Source organism: Corvus hawaiiensis, chromosome 1 (genome assembly GCF_020740725.1).
Source record: "Corvus hawaiiensis isolate bCorHaw1 chromosome 1, bCorHaw1.pri.cur, whole genome shotgun sequence".
Taxonomy (NCBI): domain Eukaryota; kingdom Metazoa; phylum Chordata; class Aves; order Passeriformes; family Corvidae; genus Corvus; species Corvus hawaiiensis.
The window spans coordinates 32,468,295-32,484,300 of NC_063213.1; the positions used below are offsets into that span (position 1 = coordinate 32,468,295).

Genomic DNA, 16,006 nt, shown 5'->3' on the forward strand with positions numbered 1-16,006 from the left:
TCATTGCACTGGAATTTGTAGTTGTGGTCTCATGTGTCAGTCCCCTCCTGCACCTGCTCCTATGAAGATAAAAAAGCACAGCCCTGTGCTACTGCCGCTCCTCCGACATCTGTGCAATTGGGTCAGGGAAGAGTTTGGCTGCAGTGTCCCAGTGCTGTGCCAGAGACACAAACCAGGACATCTGGCTTTCCGTGCACGTGCCTGCAGCTCAAGGAGACCTGTGCTGTCTGTAGGATCAGACCTGCCATTAGCAGACTGGTTGGGATGGCTCCTTGCTGTGAGAGTGTTTGCAGAAGTGACCCTGCTGACAGTCAGGGAACTTCTGCTTTAGGAATTTGGCTTTGAAATGACATGCCCTGGATTGTTTTCCCTCCTCCTGTGGCATATGTGAAATAGATCTCATAACTCCAGTGTTCAGGATTTGAGGCTTGTTGAACAAATGCATCCGCAGGTATTTGAGGGTCATCCAAGTATTTACAATAGATTTGTCCTTAAGGGAAGAGTTCCTGTGACCGTAAAATATCACTGCCACACCGATATCTATCCTTGGGTGGTATCCCAGCACTTCCTATTTTCAAACAAGAAAATGCACCTGACTGTGAGCTATACTGAACCTGGTGCAGGTCACTGGCATGTAATGAAATAACTGAGAGGAAAAGATCATTCCAGCAAACTGCAGTTATGGGGGTGGAGATAAATGCGCAGGTATGCTCCTGACCTTCATTGTCACTCCCTAGCGAGGGAGGACTGTACCTTGTCCTTCTCTGCACAAGGGTCTGTTGCACAGGGGTGAGCAGATAGATCATCGTGGCCCACCTTTCCTGGTGAAAACCTGCTACTCCTCCACTGGTGTCTGTAGAATAAGGTTACGGACATTTTCTGGAGAACAATTCTTTTTTCCAGAATGTTAGTAGTTGCAGCGCTGTGGGAGGTCTGAGAGTTTCATGGATTTTTTCCACTTTTGCTCCCAGAGCTGATTTAAATGTTGCAGATTAGCTGTTGTTTTTCTTTGTTAAATGCTTATGAGCAACAATTAGAAGAATGACACTGATGACAGAACTGATGAAGAACATAATAAATTAGCACTAATGATAATTGAGATTATCTCGTCTAATAAAGATGATCATAATACTGATGGAGATAACGATTCTGGCAGTAACACTGGTAGTAAAGCCATGTAAGCAAGACCAGTTTTAGACTGTGTCAGCATTTTATTATCACTGTAATGAAGATTTAGAAAGGATTTCTCTTGCTTGAAGCTTGCTGGTCAAGGTCTGGTAATAGCATGCCAGGCACAAGCTTCAAGGTTGGGAGCTGGAGTGCAGACTACAAAAATGAGTTTTGGAAGCTCTCTGTTACTGTCTGATGAGTGTACAGCAGCTTGCATGGGAAGGGAACTGGTGCTCTCTGTGTAAGGCCCAAAAAATATATGTGAGGTTTGGGATAGGAAAGAGCATGTTTTTTCCTAGGACTATTTGCAAGCTTTCCTACCAACCTGGCAAAAATAGTTAAATATTAATGCAGACACATAGAGAGCTCAGTTGTATAAAAACTATTACCTGTGATTAAACTCGAGCAAAAGTAAAAAGTTACTTCATTTGGAGCTCGCCATGAGTGAGAAAGTTGTCACCTGAGCACGAAAGTTCTAGCAAAACCATTTCTGAACCAATTCAGACTTTATCACTGGCTCTGCCTCTTGCTTGTCCTCTAGGTCTTGCTTTCTCTGTGGAGAATGTCAATAGCAGCAATTTAACTCCCTTGGGATTGTGCAGGTGCAATACTCTTGTCTCTTGTGTTGTATTAAATGCCACTGGCAAATATCCTTCATCTCTAGGCTTAATTAACAAATTAACTGGCTTCAATTATTTTTCAGTGCAAGGCTTCCCTCGAGGAGAATTTTTAAGCACATCCAGGGATGGTTTTGTGACCAGAGAGAGTGCAGAGGGTCTTTGTCCTAATCTTACAGAAAACATCTTTAATCTGTGACCACAGCAGGAATTTGAAGTTAGGCCTTGGAAAGGAGAGGATAAGGCATCAGCTTTGTGTTCCTGTTATCCCTTTGTGCTTTCTAACTCAGGACACTTTGCTTTGATTCTGGCAAAATTTCTTTGATAAGACACATAAAAATATTAGTTTGTCAAATGGTTTTATCCACGGTCAATAGTAGAGTAAGTTCAGAGCTTTAATTTCCATTTCAATAGACTCTCAAACCTCTACATGGATTTCCAAATAGCACTTCCTTGCTCCTGTCCAGATTTTTTATCATGTGTAGCGAAAAAAAGTTGTGTGCCTGTTAATTTAGGTTTATTCAGTGTATTATTTTATTACGTTAATGTTTTTCTATATTTTTACATACCCACTTTATGTGCTTTCTATATTTCACGTTTCTTATTTATCTTTATCTGTTTTTGTGTTTACATATACAAGTGTAAAGTAAAATTTACACTTGGTAACAATGCTGTGGGCCCATCTGCTAATCAGCACCACATTAGTGGCAGCTGTTAATTTAAAGCTAATTAGGTGCAGAAAAAATTTTTCAGGAAAGATGCTGAGTATTTCTTTAAGAGGTTCTGCAGAATGGTTGTTTTCCCTGATTTTGCTGCACATAGCGTACCATGCAAAGGAGAGGTTATGATGAGTAAGGGAAGAAAGAGAATGTGAATGAGAAATTCACTTCAGGATGTTGTTTGGGTAGCTGAATATTCAACACCAGGGTGACAAGATGGATATTTGGGCTGAACAACTTTGGAATTTGTATGTCCATGCCATTGACTTGAAGAACATTGTTGGGAAGATGTTTTACACTGGATTTTGGATTTTCTGGTCTAATTAGGAACTCACTGCCCTCTTAGCTTTGCCCTGTGAGGATCATAACCCCCAGTGTAATCCAGTGCAGGGGGACATGCTTCTGTGATACATCTCATGTCATATGGGATGCATCAAGTTGCATCACTCAGTTTTTCCAAATCAGGTCTTCTAGGCGTGCTCTGTATCAGACGGGGCACTCTTGTTTTCCAGCGCTATTTCCAAAGCCTTTACCTAGGAGCCACTCACATATACAGTTACCATCCTTCCCAGAGTATGTTCTTCCCACAAAGAGTATATGGAGACATTACTGCGTGTGGAAAATACCCCTTATGAGGTGGACAGATGTTTGAAAACTGCAGCTCAGGCATGTTATTTCTCCAGTTGAAACAAACAATCAAACAAAGAAAACAACAAAAAACCCCACCACTCTTTCCTGTGTAGGGAAAGTCACAGGTACCTTACACAAAGAGAATTATACATCTGTAAAAAGGGGTCGAGTCAACTATATTTTGGCTTTCTGGTCATCAGTAGCTTTTGAGTTTGTCAGACTTCTCTTTTAAAAGTTTCAGCAAGAATAGAGCTGAATGTTCATTCCTTTAACCTGGAAATTTGGACACTAAAAATGAAGCGTAAAGCAGTAGACATGCACTTTATAAGGTTTAGCAAAGCAGAAGAAATACTGGGGAGTTTTTTGAGGTAGATGGTTTTTGCAGAAAGCTAATATTGAAAACACTGGTATGTCTAGCAATGGATGTTGTGCTCCTGCTGCTCTGTCCATCTGCTTACAATTGACTTCCAAATAGCTACTAATTACAGCATTTTTCTGTTGTATGTCTGGAATAGAAGCAACTTTTATATCTCATTTTAGAGACATTTTTATTTTGAGGTAAAAGCACTATATTTATAAATGTGATGGAAATAATACCCTTTAGAAAGATGCATTTTAAAACTCTTGGATCTCTATTTTGTTGCTCATTGAAGAGAAAAATAAATCCTACATTTATCCATAGTCCAGTAAATACCTAATTGCCCGAAAACTCAAGGGTTTCTCGGGTATCATTAAAGTAACTGTTTTATATTATTTATTTCTTTTTAGCAGAATTCAGAATTTCTTTAAGTATGGATTCAGGATATCCCTAACACTTATCCCACTGACTTCTTTTTTTTTGCACTAGAAAAAAACCAGGAGTTTGATGTGTGAAATTCTTGTTAAAAACATTATCTGGCATTCCTCCAAGTCCAGTGAAACGCAGGCAGGTTTCTCCAAGCTAGTATTGTGATGACTAAGATACTGCATTTTGTGGGAAATCGGTAATAATTTTGCTAATTTCAAACCTCTGTCCGTTGAAGATTTACAGAGCAGAAATGCAGTTCGTGCTTTTTAAAATGATAGGCTGTGCTTTTCTCAAGAGCTGTAAGGTTTGCTTATTTGTATACTTACAGAATAAGAAAGTTGTCTGTGGTACTTAATACTCTCACCAGGATGTGAACAGCACTAAAGTCATTATAAAAAGAAATACCCAACTTTCCTTCAAATTAAGGTATACATCAATGATTTCAGGATTTCCAGGACTGGCATTTCTAAAGACTTGTGTGAGTGTTAGGTTTCCAGTGCGCTTTTGTATTCTGATTTTGAAAATCTCTTGCCATAGCAGCCCTGAACCTTCTTTCACTTAAGCACAGCTTGGCATGTGTGCATTTAGCATCAGTCGTGGCTTTGGCTGCTCCCTGCTTCAAGGTAGGACACATCTATGAGGGGAGGACATTTATTGAATTGAGACCCATCTAAAGCATTTGAGACTAAAATACAGCATTTGAAGCTAAGTTGGAATAATTTTCTACTGATTCTCTGCTAAAATCTGGCACGTGGGCTGAAGTAGGTTTCTCAGCCAGAATAGTCTAGAGAATGGTATTTAAACAAGGCTGTGCTCAAGAGAGTTTTATGCTAAAAGTCAACACAGTTTCACCTCTAGTGTGGGACACATTTGCATCTGAGACTAAGCAACACACAGTCTGTTAGGCTGTACTTTCCAAACTACATCAATGCAGAATTTAAGGTTCAGCATTCTTCTGAATTTTCCATTAACTACTCATCTTCACCCTTTGGACCTGAAATATCTTCAAAAGCCTGGCCCTTGAGTGCTTTGTTGGAACAGTGTCAATGCTAAATGTATATACAGTTTTCAAATGCGGCTATAATTTTGGGCTCAAATGTTCCTCTTCAAATCAATTTGCAACTCAGGTTCTGGAAAATTCATATTTAAGCCAAGCTTGCGGGGGAAAAAAAAAACCAAACAGTTAAAAATTATTGGGACTTGTCCAATGAAGATATTGTTTTGGAGTGCCAATGGGAAATAATGAGAGAACTGGTCATAAAACGATTTGTTTTAAAAATATTAAATCATTTTTATCTCTTTTTATGCACTTACATATGTGTGACTCATAAGAGATCGTGTCTACAGGGTTTTTTTCCATGCTAAGTGACTGTTTCTGTCACCTTTAATACAAACCTTCAAGGAGGGAAATATTGCAAATGGCCAAGCCATGCTGTAACCCTCCACTTCTACTCATAGCTGTGCCCTTGGATTAAGTGCTTGTTTGCACACAAAACTAACAGATTTGAAGAAGGCAAATTTGAAGGTTCTCTCCAGCCCTAAAAAATAGGTATTTTTTATGTGTATATGTATGTACACATACACACAAGGACGCATATATGTACGTGAGAGAGAGAGAGAGAACAATCTGAAAGATAATTAAGACAGGCCCATTTTCATCTTGGTAACTAAAGCAGATCTACTGTTAAGTGGGTCAAATGTGCTGTTACATGCTTTAAACTGGCATCTGCTGTGCATTAGACTGTTCAGAGTGTGGCTTCAGGATTTGTTTCCCCCACAACCCCCCCTTTATTTGCCTTTCCTCCCCTTTCTCTGCATCTCCCTCCATCCTCTTACAGCCAAAACCCTTAGACATATACTCAACCAATATACTCAAGTGTAGCTCCCATTCACCTAAACAATAATTCTCTGGGAATTAGAACTTGGTGGAGAGCACAAGATTTAGCTCTACTGTAGCTCCTCAGTTACTCTGACCCTCCTGGATAAAGAATTACCCACCTGCATGTTGTTTATAGCAGTGAGGTCTTAAGGAAACCCCACAATTTCTTGAAGAGAAAATGAAGCTAATAAATTATATGGATTAAACCAGCCTGTAAGTTCTCTGATTTTATGTTTTGACCTTCTTTTGGTTATTACCTTTTTCATCAGCAGTTTTTCCTCTTTATGAGCACACTGGATTTATACATTTGTCTTTGCAAGTGTATCCCAGACTAGGAGAAGCTGGAAATTTACTCCATGTTCTTGTCCTCCTGAGGTGACACAATGTATCAAGGCTATTTTCCTAACCTTCCATGATTTTTGGGACATTCAGAAAACAAAGTGGAACAGGACAGGGCACTGTGTTTTGAATGTGCAACGTGGCTTGCATCTGTAGAGAGACTTTCACAGGGGCAATCACTTTAAAAAAGTGTTAGGGACTAATGTCAGCAAAAGAGAGAAGGGCAAAGGATGCATGTGTTTGCACAGGAAGGTTATGTCAGATGATGTGTTTTCCTCCTTCATCCCTGCCGTGCTCAGAGGCCTTTCTGACTCTGTTGCTGTAGTACCGTCCCCAAAATTTACAGTGAGGAGCAGGCAGAGGTTTTCAGGGGATTGGATATTCCCAGCTCATCCTGCTGTAGAGGGCAGGGGAGCTTTGAGAGAATTTGACGTTATGCATTTACCATATTCTCTGGGGACATCAGGCTGTCGTCTGTGCCCAAGGCTGACCCACCTTTGGGCAGGTCAGATGCTGGAGCAATCAGCTCCTGCCTTGGTGGTCTGCACCTGCAGTACATGCTTACATCAGGAGGATCTTTGGACTCTTTCAGGAAAAAAGGGTGCCAGGACCTGCAATTCAGATATCTCCTCTGCTTTTGCTTCCTCCATCTCTTCATATGCCTGTCTTACAAGAGTCAACTTTTTAAGTATATGCATACATAATTACCACTACTAGCTGTAGTTACAACTGCTGCTGCCTGGCTAATGCTCTGGCTAAGAACTGTTCAAATTTGCTAAGAGGATTTTATGTCTGTGAGGGTGAAACTGTGTTGATTTAAAAACTTCTCTTTCAGAAATCATTTGCTAATCTCCCCACGGCTTTCAGTGACGAGCTTGACTGGCCCCAGTTCTCAGAGATCACTGGATTTCTGAATTCCACCATCGGGTAAGCCAACAGACAGGGTGGCCAAGTCATAGCGAGTCTCTAGGTCTCTCAGAGCACAGCAAGAAAAAAAACAAAACCGTGCTTGAAAGGAAAGAGAAAAATACTATTCAGCTCTGCATCTGCTCTTTCTGAAACCAAGATCAGCACTGGATCTAGGGTTTTTAAAATATACTGTCAATATATAAGCAAGTCTTCCTGAAATGCAGGGTAGGTTTTAGAACTGATCAAACTGTAATTTAGAAGGAGAAAAACCCCAAAGAAATAAAAAATAAACTAGTTTTTTTACAAAATTCAGGGGAAGGAGAGCATTGCTGAAACTAACAAAAATCAGCCTTTCTCTTTTCTTTTTCTTTTTTTTTTTTTAATCTTCCTCTCTCCCTCATGTTTCTTTTTTGCTGCTGAAACAGTGGAATAAAGGGTATCCCCATGGTTATTTCGTAGTGTTCCCTACTGGGGGGAAATCTTTCTTCTCCCCCTCCCACACCTCTTTTTTTTATTTAACACATTTAGAGGGAAATAGCAAAAGGAGAATTTGAAAGAGTCTGTGACCTAATTTGCTATGTTAGTTTGGCTCATGTGGATGGGGAAGGATGCAGGGATAGATGGGAAAAAAAGTATGTCTCCTGCCAGAAGGGAAGGAAAATAAAGTCCAAACACAAAACATCTTGAAATGCCTGCAATTCTAACTGTGAAGTTTAAAAAAAATCTTTTTATTAATCATCTCTCTGGCCAGCATTAAGAGGCCTTTGAATCCTGCAAGAGCCGTAGGATACAATCATCAGCCAGTGCCTGGTCTGACCTAAGTTTCAGATAATTTTTATTTTTTATGTCTAAGATAGGTCAGGCATACAGCTGAATGCCAAACCAAGCATGGGTTAAGCCTGAAGAGGCTTTCTACCAGCAGAATTTAAAAGTTGGCGGAATACATTTTTTTCCAGGAACAATACCTGTTGCACCATATACTTGGACTTTTGTTTCCCTTTTTTCTCCCTGTGGAAAATCCAGGCTCTCAGCCTCAGCTACATTCACACAGTATCTGCTTTAAGGCAGTTTGCTTCTTGACAAGCCAACAGGAAAGATCTATGCAGCCTTCTGTATCAGAGCCATAGCAAAACTGACCTTTAAAATCTGCTAAAATGCCCAGCCACTCAGTACACAGCATTTGTCTGGGCTCCAAAGAAACTGAGGCTCACAAGTGATCAGAGCTCAGAACTGCCCCTGAAGTTGTCAGTGATAGGCCTTGGTCCAGGGTTCAGTTTTTAATCTCTTCCACGCCTGGAAGAAAAACAAACAAACAAACAACTGCAATTCAGATAGAAATGACTGTGTACTTTTGGCTGGGAGCTTGGTCTTCTCATCACCCTTTGGGCTGTTATCCTTTTCATTTTCTTTTTCATTTTTCTCAGCAGTGCAAAATAAAGGAGAGAACTAATAACAGTCAAACATAACCTGTTTTCAGATTAATCTGTCCAAGATTTATGATGTTGGGAAACAATTGCCCTGCCAATGTTTCTTCTCTTTTACTTACCATTCCATAACAACCAATTGAAAAGTCAATTTGTGAACGACCAACAGAATTGTTTTGATAAATGATGTACAACAAAAAGGTTTTTAAACACCTTATCTGAAAGACCAGGATAAAGGCATTGTTCCTGGATGGAACAATGTCAAAGAAACTCTTCATCGATTTATAGTTTCTAGGAAGATATCTTTGCTTTATTTTAGGCCACCCTGTTTGAGATTAAAAAGATTTATGACCACAAAAAAAGAGAGATGGTGAAATAGTAGCATATACATAACTGGGGTACTGAGTTTATCAGAGACAAGAACATACTTCATTTTTAATATCAGCTGTATTTTCATCATTATCATATGAGTTTAGCAGTTTGTATTTTCTCAATTTATTTCAGAGGCTGGACAGACTCTCTGTATCTACGTTTACGCAAGAGAAATCGCTGTAATCACAGAGACTTGCAGAACATTTCCCAAAATGGTATGTTACATTTTTAAAACTTTTTTATTATTATTTTTAACATTACCAGTGCTGATAATTGATGCTGCATTAATGAACATCTGTCAGGAACAATGCAACACCTTCTTAGTTGCATGCATTTCTTATGGACAAATAGAGAACAGCACTTACTTAGCACCTTCTCTTCTGGCTCTGAGCAGGGAGGTGTGTGGCTTCATCCCTTTTACCTATGTGCTAAGAATTTCCACTGAATTAAAACCAGTGTACTCCACTGTAACTCTGTGGAGGTTTTCTTGACCGTGGCCAAAAGGGAAGATCTAGAGGGATGTCACTAGTGGTGACAGAGATAAAAGGGCTGCCCTTCATCTCCTCCAGAGGCTGTGGCCTGGTCCCTGCTTGCTTGCACAGCCCTGCTCTGTATTCCTGCAGGGAATCCTGGGGGGGCCCTACACTGCACCCCACGGTAGCACAGGGCACTCACTGAGCTGCCACACCAGCTGCCAGAGTGGGCACAAAGCGGCCATCAGTCTCACAGCAAGGGTGCCCATGACATCCTGAGACATCCTTTGGGGACCAGCGAGCAGAGATCCTCCTGAAAAACTGAGGAGGTCGGTGGTGCTGGCATCTTAATGTGCTCTGAGAACCAATTTTTAATAAATAATCAAAGACATAAACAAAACTTAACACTGTTGGGTTTTGATTAATTAATTTTGTGGGGCTGGCACACATCATCTTTCTATGAAAAAGCATTATATATATATCTATAAAAGATGCACATAAATATGCGGCAGATCTGATCTACCTAGAATTAAGGAAAGTGTCTTGCATGGTACCCCAGTGTGCAGTGAAGAAGAGGAAGATTAATACAAGAAATAAGAAGTGCATAGAGGAGCAACTAAGCAGGGAAGAGCAGTGAGTTTGAGAGCAAAGCCGTGTCCCTCCTGCGTCTCTCCTGAGGCTAATGCTGCTTAACATTTGGAATGGTGACCTTAGAGCAAAGACCAAGGTACATGCTTGATGGCTTCTATGAATGATGCAAAATTGCAAAGTATTAACCATCCTGGAGCGGGACACATCCTTACACAGGAATAATTTAGATGAACTTGGGAACAACAGTGGCAGGAATTGCAGCAAATACCATTGTACAAAACATGCATGACAGAAGTAATGATTAGACTTCTCTGTAAACTAGTGGCCCACCAGCCAGACATGGTGGAGGGACAGAGGCTTTGGGGTGCAAAGAGAAATTCCAAGAAAGCATCAAGAGTGCAGGGTAGCAGTGGAAAGAGACTAAGGAAGTTGCAAGATGCATCATGCATGACATTTTCTCTAGAGACAGGTAGACGGTCCTTCCTGATACAAGTCCTGATAAGACCTCAGATTTTGATCCCATTCGTCTAGAGAGGGCTGACCTTGATGGGGATACAGGGAAAGGTTTTGGGGAGGATTAGGGCAATGGAGACTTCTGAAGGGATGATAAGACATGTTGACATTTGAACAAAGCAAAAATTAAAGGGTGGTATCATTTTGAATTCTTTTGAGGCATAAACATCACAGAGGTAGAAGGATAGTTCTGGTGCAAAAACATGGGTTTTCATTAATCTTACTTCTTCTTGGAGGGAAAAATTTTTTTAAAAATTTCACTATCAAGGAGTGAAAACCTAGAATAATCCTTAAACCAGAGGAATGAAGGCAAACAAGAAATCCTGAGTTGTCAGAGGGGTTATGTGAAGGGGTAACAGTAGTCTTCCTTATAAATTTATGTTTATGATGTTAGCTTTTGTGTCTTGGATTAGTTAATGTCCCCAACAGCATGTTTAAAAGATACTTGATTATGCTGTGATTATCCCTTTTTGTTTCTATTGTATTTAATTAATTTTCATGCTTCAGAAGCTTGGGAAGATTTCTTTTCCTCTGGTAGAAAATTTGGCTATATGGGATACTCTTCCTTTCCAGCAGATGGTTCATGTTGGCTACAAGTGAGGAGCACTGCTGCCTCTAGAGCTACTTAGAAACTTATTAAATGTTTGGAATTTCCTGAAAAATTTAGGAGCAGAATGGATCTGCCCCAGCCCTCCACCTCCAACAAACAGATACATATAAACATCTCTAAGGCAGGTGCCAAGAGGACAGTGCTGGACTGTTTTTGGTGGTGCCCAGTGACAGGATGAGGAGCAATGGCCATAAGATAAAATTCAAGAGTTTCACCTCAACCTGAGGAAGAACTTTCCACTGAGGGTGGCAGAGCACTGAACAGGCTGCCCAGGGATGTTGTGGAGTGTCCCTCTCTGGAGACATTCCAAACCCACCTGGACATGTTCCTGTGTTCAAAGTGACCCTGCCTTGGCAGGGGGATTGGACCAAATGATCTCTTGAAGTCCCTTCGAACCCTAACAATTCTGTGATTCTGTGAGTCTGTGGTCTTACCAGGCAGAAGAGGTTGCACACACAGGTAGCATGATGCTCACTTCCAGGCTTAGGTGGGCATTTTCACCTTAAAAATTGCATTCTGGTGCCAGCACCAATGCCACTGGCAATGCCTCTCACATGCATTCCTCCTTCCTGTGGCACACGTGGTGTTCCTGAAGCTTTGAGGCTTCCGTGAAAGTGTTTTACAACATCTTTGGTGCCATCAGTCAGGTGCTTCCGACTTTCTTGCCTGTAACTTGCAGGGCACTAGAGTTGATGGCTCCCATCATTACAGTCCCCCAGGTGGGCTTTCTGGTGAGAGAGAATTAAAAAAGGCCAAACTAGATGGTCAAGGATGACTAGTTGTCAATGGTTCTTCTCATTTATATCCAAATTGTCTCAGTACCTGATACCCTAATTATCTTGTTCTGCTCTTTTTACATTAGTGGGAGTGTGTCTTCGGGTGACTTTATGATGTGTATCCCATGTTGCTGCCCTATGCCCAGAAATTAATTTTTGTGCCTTTTTATGCCTTTAAACTGGGCCTGAGAGGGGGAAGGAAAAACTGAGCAAAACTTTTTCAAAGCAGTTTGCAGCTTGTTCAAGGTCACACAGAGATAGCAACGTTTGTTTCTCCCAGCTGCGGCAGGGGAGCGAGGAAGCACCCGGCTTGCTGTTTTCCAGTCAGCTTTTGGCCAGTTGTTTCAGTTTCTTTTTCTCTGGAGAGAGACTGAGAGTTGAACTTTTTTTCCCTTCCCTGGAATTTCGGATTTTCTCCCTTTTTCTACTGGACTGCTTCGATATCAGAACACATCGGGAGGACTTTCCACTGGGCACAGAGGGCCTGGCCCTGGGCCAAGCCCCAACCCCAAGGAGACCAAAGGGAGGACTTTTAACACTTACCCAGGTTTTTTCTCCACAGCGAGAGATTTTATTATTTAGCATTATTTTCCTTTTCCCGTGTGTTTGTCAAATAAATAGTTCTTATCTCTTTCACTTTTCTTTGAGGAAAATTTATTCTTTCCCAAACCTGGTGAGGGGAGGGATGGTGACCTGCCTTCTCTCAGAGGATATATTTCTAAATTTGGCCAAACCAGTACAGAGTGGTACTTCATGTGCTTCCTTTTTCCAATTCCCTCATAGATTTTTTTATAACCTCTCACTGTGTGCGTCGTTCGTTTTTCTCTCCACGTATCTCCTTTCCACTTACACTACAGACACCTGTAGGATATGAAAAGAGGAGAGCCTGTGTCAGGGCAAAAGACTCTGCAGAAAATTAAGAAGTGAATTTAAAAAGGGAAAAATTACTAGTGAGAGAAGAATCTCAGGATATCTTCTCTAAATCATTGCTCTGACACTACATTTTAAAGGTTCGCTTTTATTGCCTCATTTGGTGTAATAGTTTCCCAGAATGGGAGGATTTAAGAAGCCACCCTCAGTGTCAATAAAGCACACAGCTGGCCACCAGCCTGACCTAACCCCGCCTGGGACAACTAAACCTTCCTCTGAAAATGATGCTTCATAGCCCTACATGAGTGCAAGGAAAGGATGCTGATCTGGTGTGGGAGGTGTGCAGCCAAGAGCTAGAGCCCAGGGATGGCAAGCCAAGCCAATGTTCCTGTCCAGCTCTCCTGCAAAAGCACCAGCACTGTGTCAGACTCAGCACAAAGGGACATTCCCCCACTGCCCTTCTTAGGATATGCATCTTCACCATGGAGAAACGCTTCCCCAGCCTCCATGCTTACAGGAGTTCTGCCTTCCCTTTCTTAAGAAATCCCGTTATCCTCTGGAGGTGGTGGACCCTTCCCTCACAACTGGAGGCAAATTGATTTCTCAACCAAAACTAAAAAAACCCCACTGGTCTGAGAATGTTTGGAAAGCAACAGAGAGAGAGAGGCAGGAAAGATCCAGGGATAGATTCCAGGACATTCAACAGTGTAAAGATAACTGTTCTGCTTCACCTCTTTTTCTCTCTTGAATGTTTTCACCACAGATTGCATCCTGTATCACAAAAGCTTCCTTGAAGACTCAATTTACCCATGAAAACTGTTTCCTAGAAAACCCCTTCATTTTCTTGATGTTTTGATTTGTAACTGTGCTAATGCTTTCCACAGAGATGATTATGCTTTTGGAGGTAATACATACCCAAGAACAGCTTATTGCCTTTTTCGCAAATACTTTTTAATTTCTAGAGGTCCCACTAGTTTATTTATGCTGAAACTGCAGCCACAGTCCAGGGGGCCTTGTGGCAGAATGGCTTAAACAGAGGGTGTTCAGCTCTAGCTGAAGAAGGGCTATTAAACAGAAAAAAACCAAACTACTGGTAGCTATGTTCCAAGTCATATTTTCTAAGGTTTTTGTGGGGCTCTTATCCTGCTGAAAAGAGCTTCTCAGTAGAAGGCCTGGATTTTTCAATGGATCAGCAACCCCCAGGAGAGAAGCAGCAGATAGATGCACTCATTTTTAAAGTGGAAGAACTGGATTATTTAAAACATAAAGGATTCCTTGATATATGCGGTTGGCATCTCTGTGAGTGGTAATAACAAAGGCATCACTATTAAAATGCAAAGTGTATTATTGCTACCTTAGGGGTTTATCTCTTAGATCTCTTCTCCCATACCAATCCAGCAGGGATTTAATGATGTTCTGTCCACAAGTTTCCCCCCAAGAGCTGCAGGGAGGACAGGATTTACACCTCAAAGCAAGCTTCAGAGGCACAATGCAGAAAAGAGAAGAGAGAGACCAGGGAAGAGTTGATCTGAGAATAGGAGGAGGATAAAACAAGAGAAGAAAGAATGAAAAAAGAGAGAGAGAAAATACTGCAAAGTAAGAGCAAGTACTGCCTGTAGGATCTGCTTCTCTGAAGTTTGTTTCTGTACATTGCTATGAGGTGAGCTTCTTGCAATCACAGCCCTAGTCTCATCTTGAACGAAGCATAAAGACTTTTTTGGCTCCTTGCTTGCTATGCCTCTTGTACTGCAGGTGATGGAGTTTGATTTTTGCGCTGGGGATGGTTGGGATCAATGTGCATAGCCTTTAAAGACCTGGTAGTAACTTTAATGCATAAAAACTTTACTAAATGGGAATACTCTTCTGATTCAAAGCATAAATGAAATATTACAGATGTTCACAGATGTTTAGGTGTAGCCAGCTCCTCTCCTCAAGGAGGAAAGATTTTCGTCCAACCTTTTGGGTGAATCGCTATTGAAATGCAGAGCTTCTTGGGAGAACTGCAGCTGGCCTAATACTACTTTTTCTAAGTCTGACACTTGTGGGGAGAGCAATGAAGGAACCCAAACACTGGTGTCTACAGCTATTTAAGGTGCTTTGTGGTATCTTTCCCACCTCCAGCTGCCTCTCCAGAAGTGCACAATCTCTCACGCATCTTGTGATGTATCTGCCAGCCCTGCTGCAGCTGTCTTGGATACTCTGGGATGTCAAAAATGGCACTTGTGCCTATGTTTAGGACCTGAATCAGTCCCAATGTGGTATAGCTGTGAGACACTTACTCTCTCAGAAGAGTGAGAACAGTTCTCTTTGCAATTTATAGGGAAAGTTAAAATAGACCAACTGTTGACAAGTCAGGTTGGCTGGTTTACAGGAGACTACTACGTTCAACAGATGGGAAGAAGCTGCCAGATCTGGATTAAAAGCCGGATCCAAACAACCCTGCACTTCAAAGTATTTGATTTTCTACAGTCTGAAGTGTGGGACTCTTAAGAAAGCAGCAGGTCCCTGGATATAGCTTTACTTCTTAGTGCCAACACCTAAAAAGGTTACAGAGATGAATTGTTGCTCCCTTTTTACTTTTAGTGCTTCTACATTCTTGGAAATACGCGATGAAGTTTGGGTTTGCATTCAGGATTTTTTTGTCACTCTAACAATGCTGTACTATTTCTCTTGTTCCTCCTATGTGTGATCAGGTGGTTCTTCAGGAAACCTCCTCTCATTAATAAAAAGGTGAGTGTTTAATGGGATTCAAGACCTAACTTGAAGTACATAAGCACTGATGGAGTTTTACTTCTTTGACAGAAACAAGCAAAGCACTGTGAGGAATATATTATCCATGAGTATTCTAAAATGCACAGCTTCCCTTGACCAGCATGCTCTGAAGTGCTGGCTGTTTCTTCTCTGGTATAAACATCATTAAACGGAAGAAAAACTGGTTTTGAGTGTGGGTATCACCATCTCCAGGGCCTTGAACTTGGCTCAGTTAAGCCAGGGGACCATTTCCAGTGATTTTAGGGAAGAGACTAAGCCTTTCTGTAAATCTGTTCGTTGGGTCCCCTTAACTGCGTGTAGCAATGTAGATAGACATGGGCAGGTCCACTGCAATTTCCATATGGATATAACTGAGTAGCTGCTGGGTAGTGAGAGCAGCAGCTCTCCTTTTCAGATGAATTTGGGTGGGTTGTGATCATCTGGATTTGATTTAGTTTGCTTGACACTGATGTAGTTCACGTCCTAAAGGATTTATTTGTCTCTCCTCCAGAAAAAGTAATAATGAATCCTTGCCCTCTAGCACTGAGGTTCAAACTACATCCTGATTTGATCTTG

General features: G+C 41.2%; 1 protein-coding gene across 2 annotated transcripts in view; it reads left to right on the forward strand.

Moving 5' to 3' along the window:
- AOAH (acyloxyacyl hydrolase) overlaps positions 1-16,006 on the forward strand; it is a 74,089-nt gene that overhangs the window by 37,666 nt on the left and 20,417 nt on the right. For both annotated transcript variants that reach the window (XM_048298992.1, XM_048298981.1), the window contains exons 13-15: positions 6,977-7,068; positions 8,979-9,061; positions 15,373-15,409. In XM_048298992.1, coding sequence (XP_048154949.1) covers positions 6,977-7,068; positions 8,979-9,061; positions 15,373-15,409 — 212 coding nt within the window. The remainder of the gene's footprint in view (positions 1-6,976; positions 7,069-8,978; positions 9,062-15,372; positions 15,410-16,006) is intronic.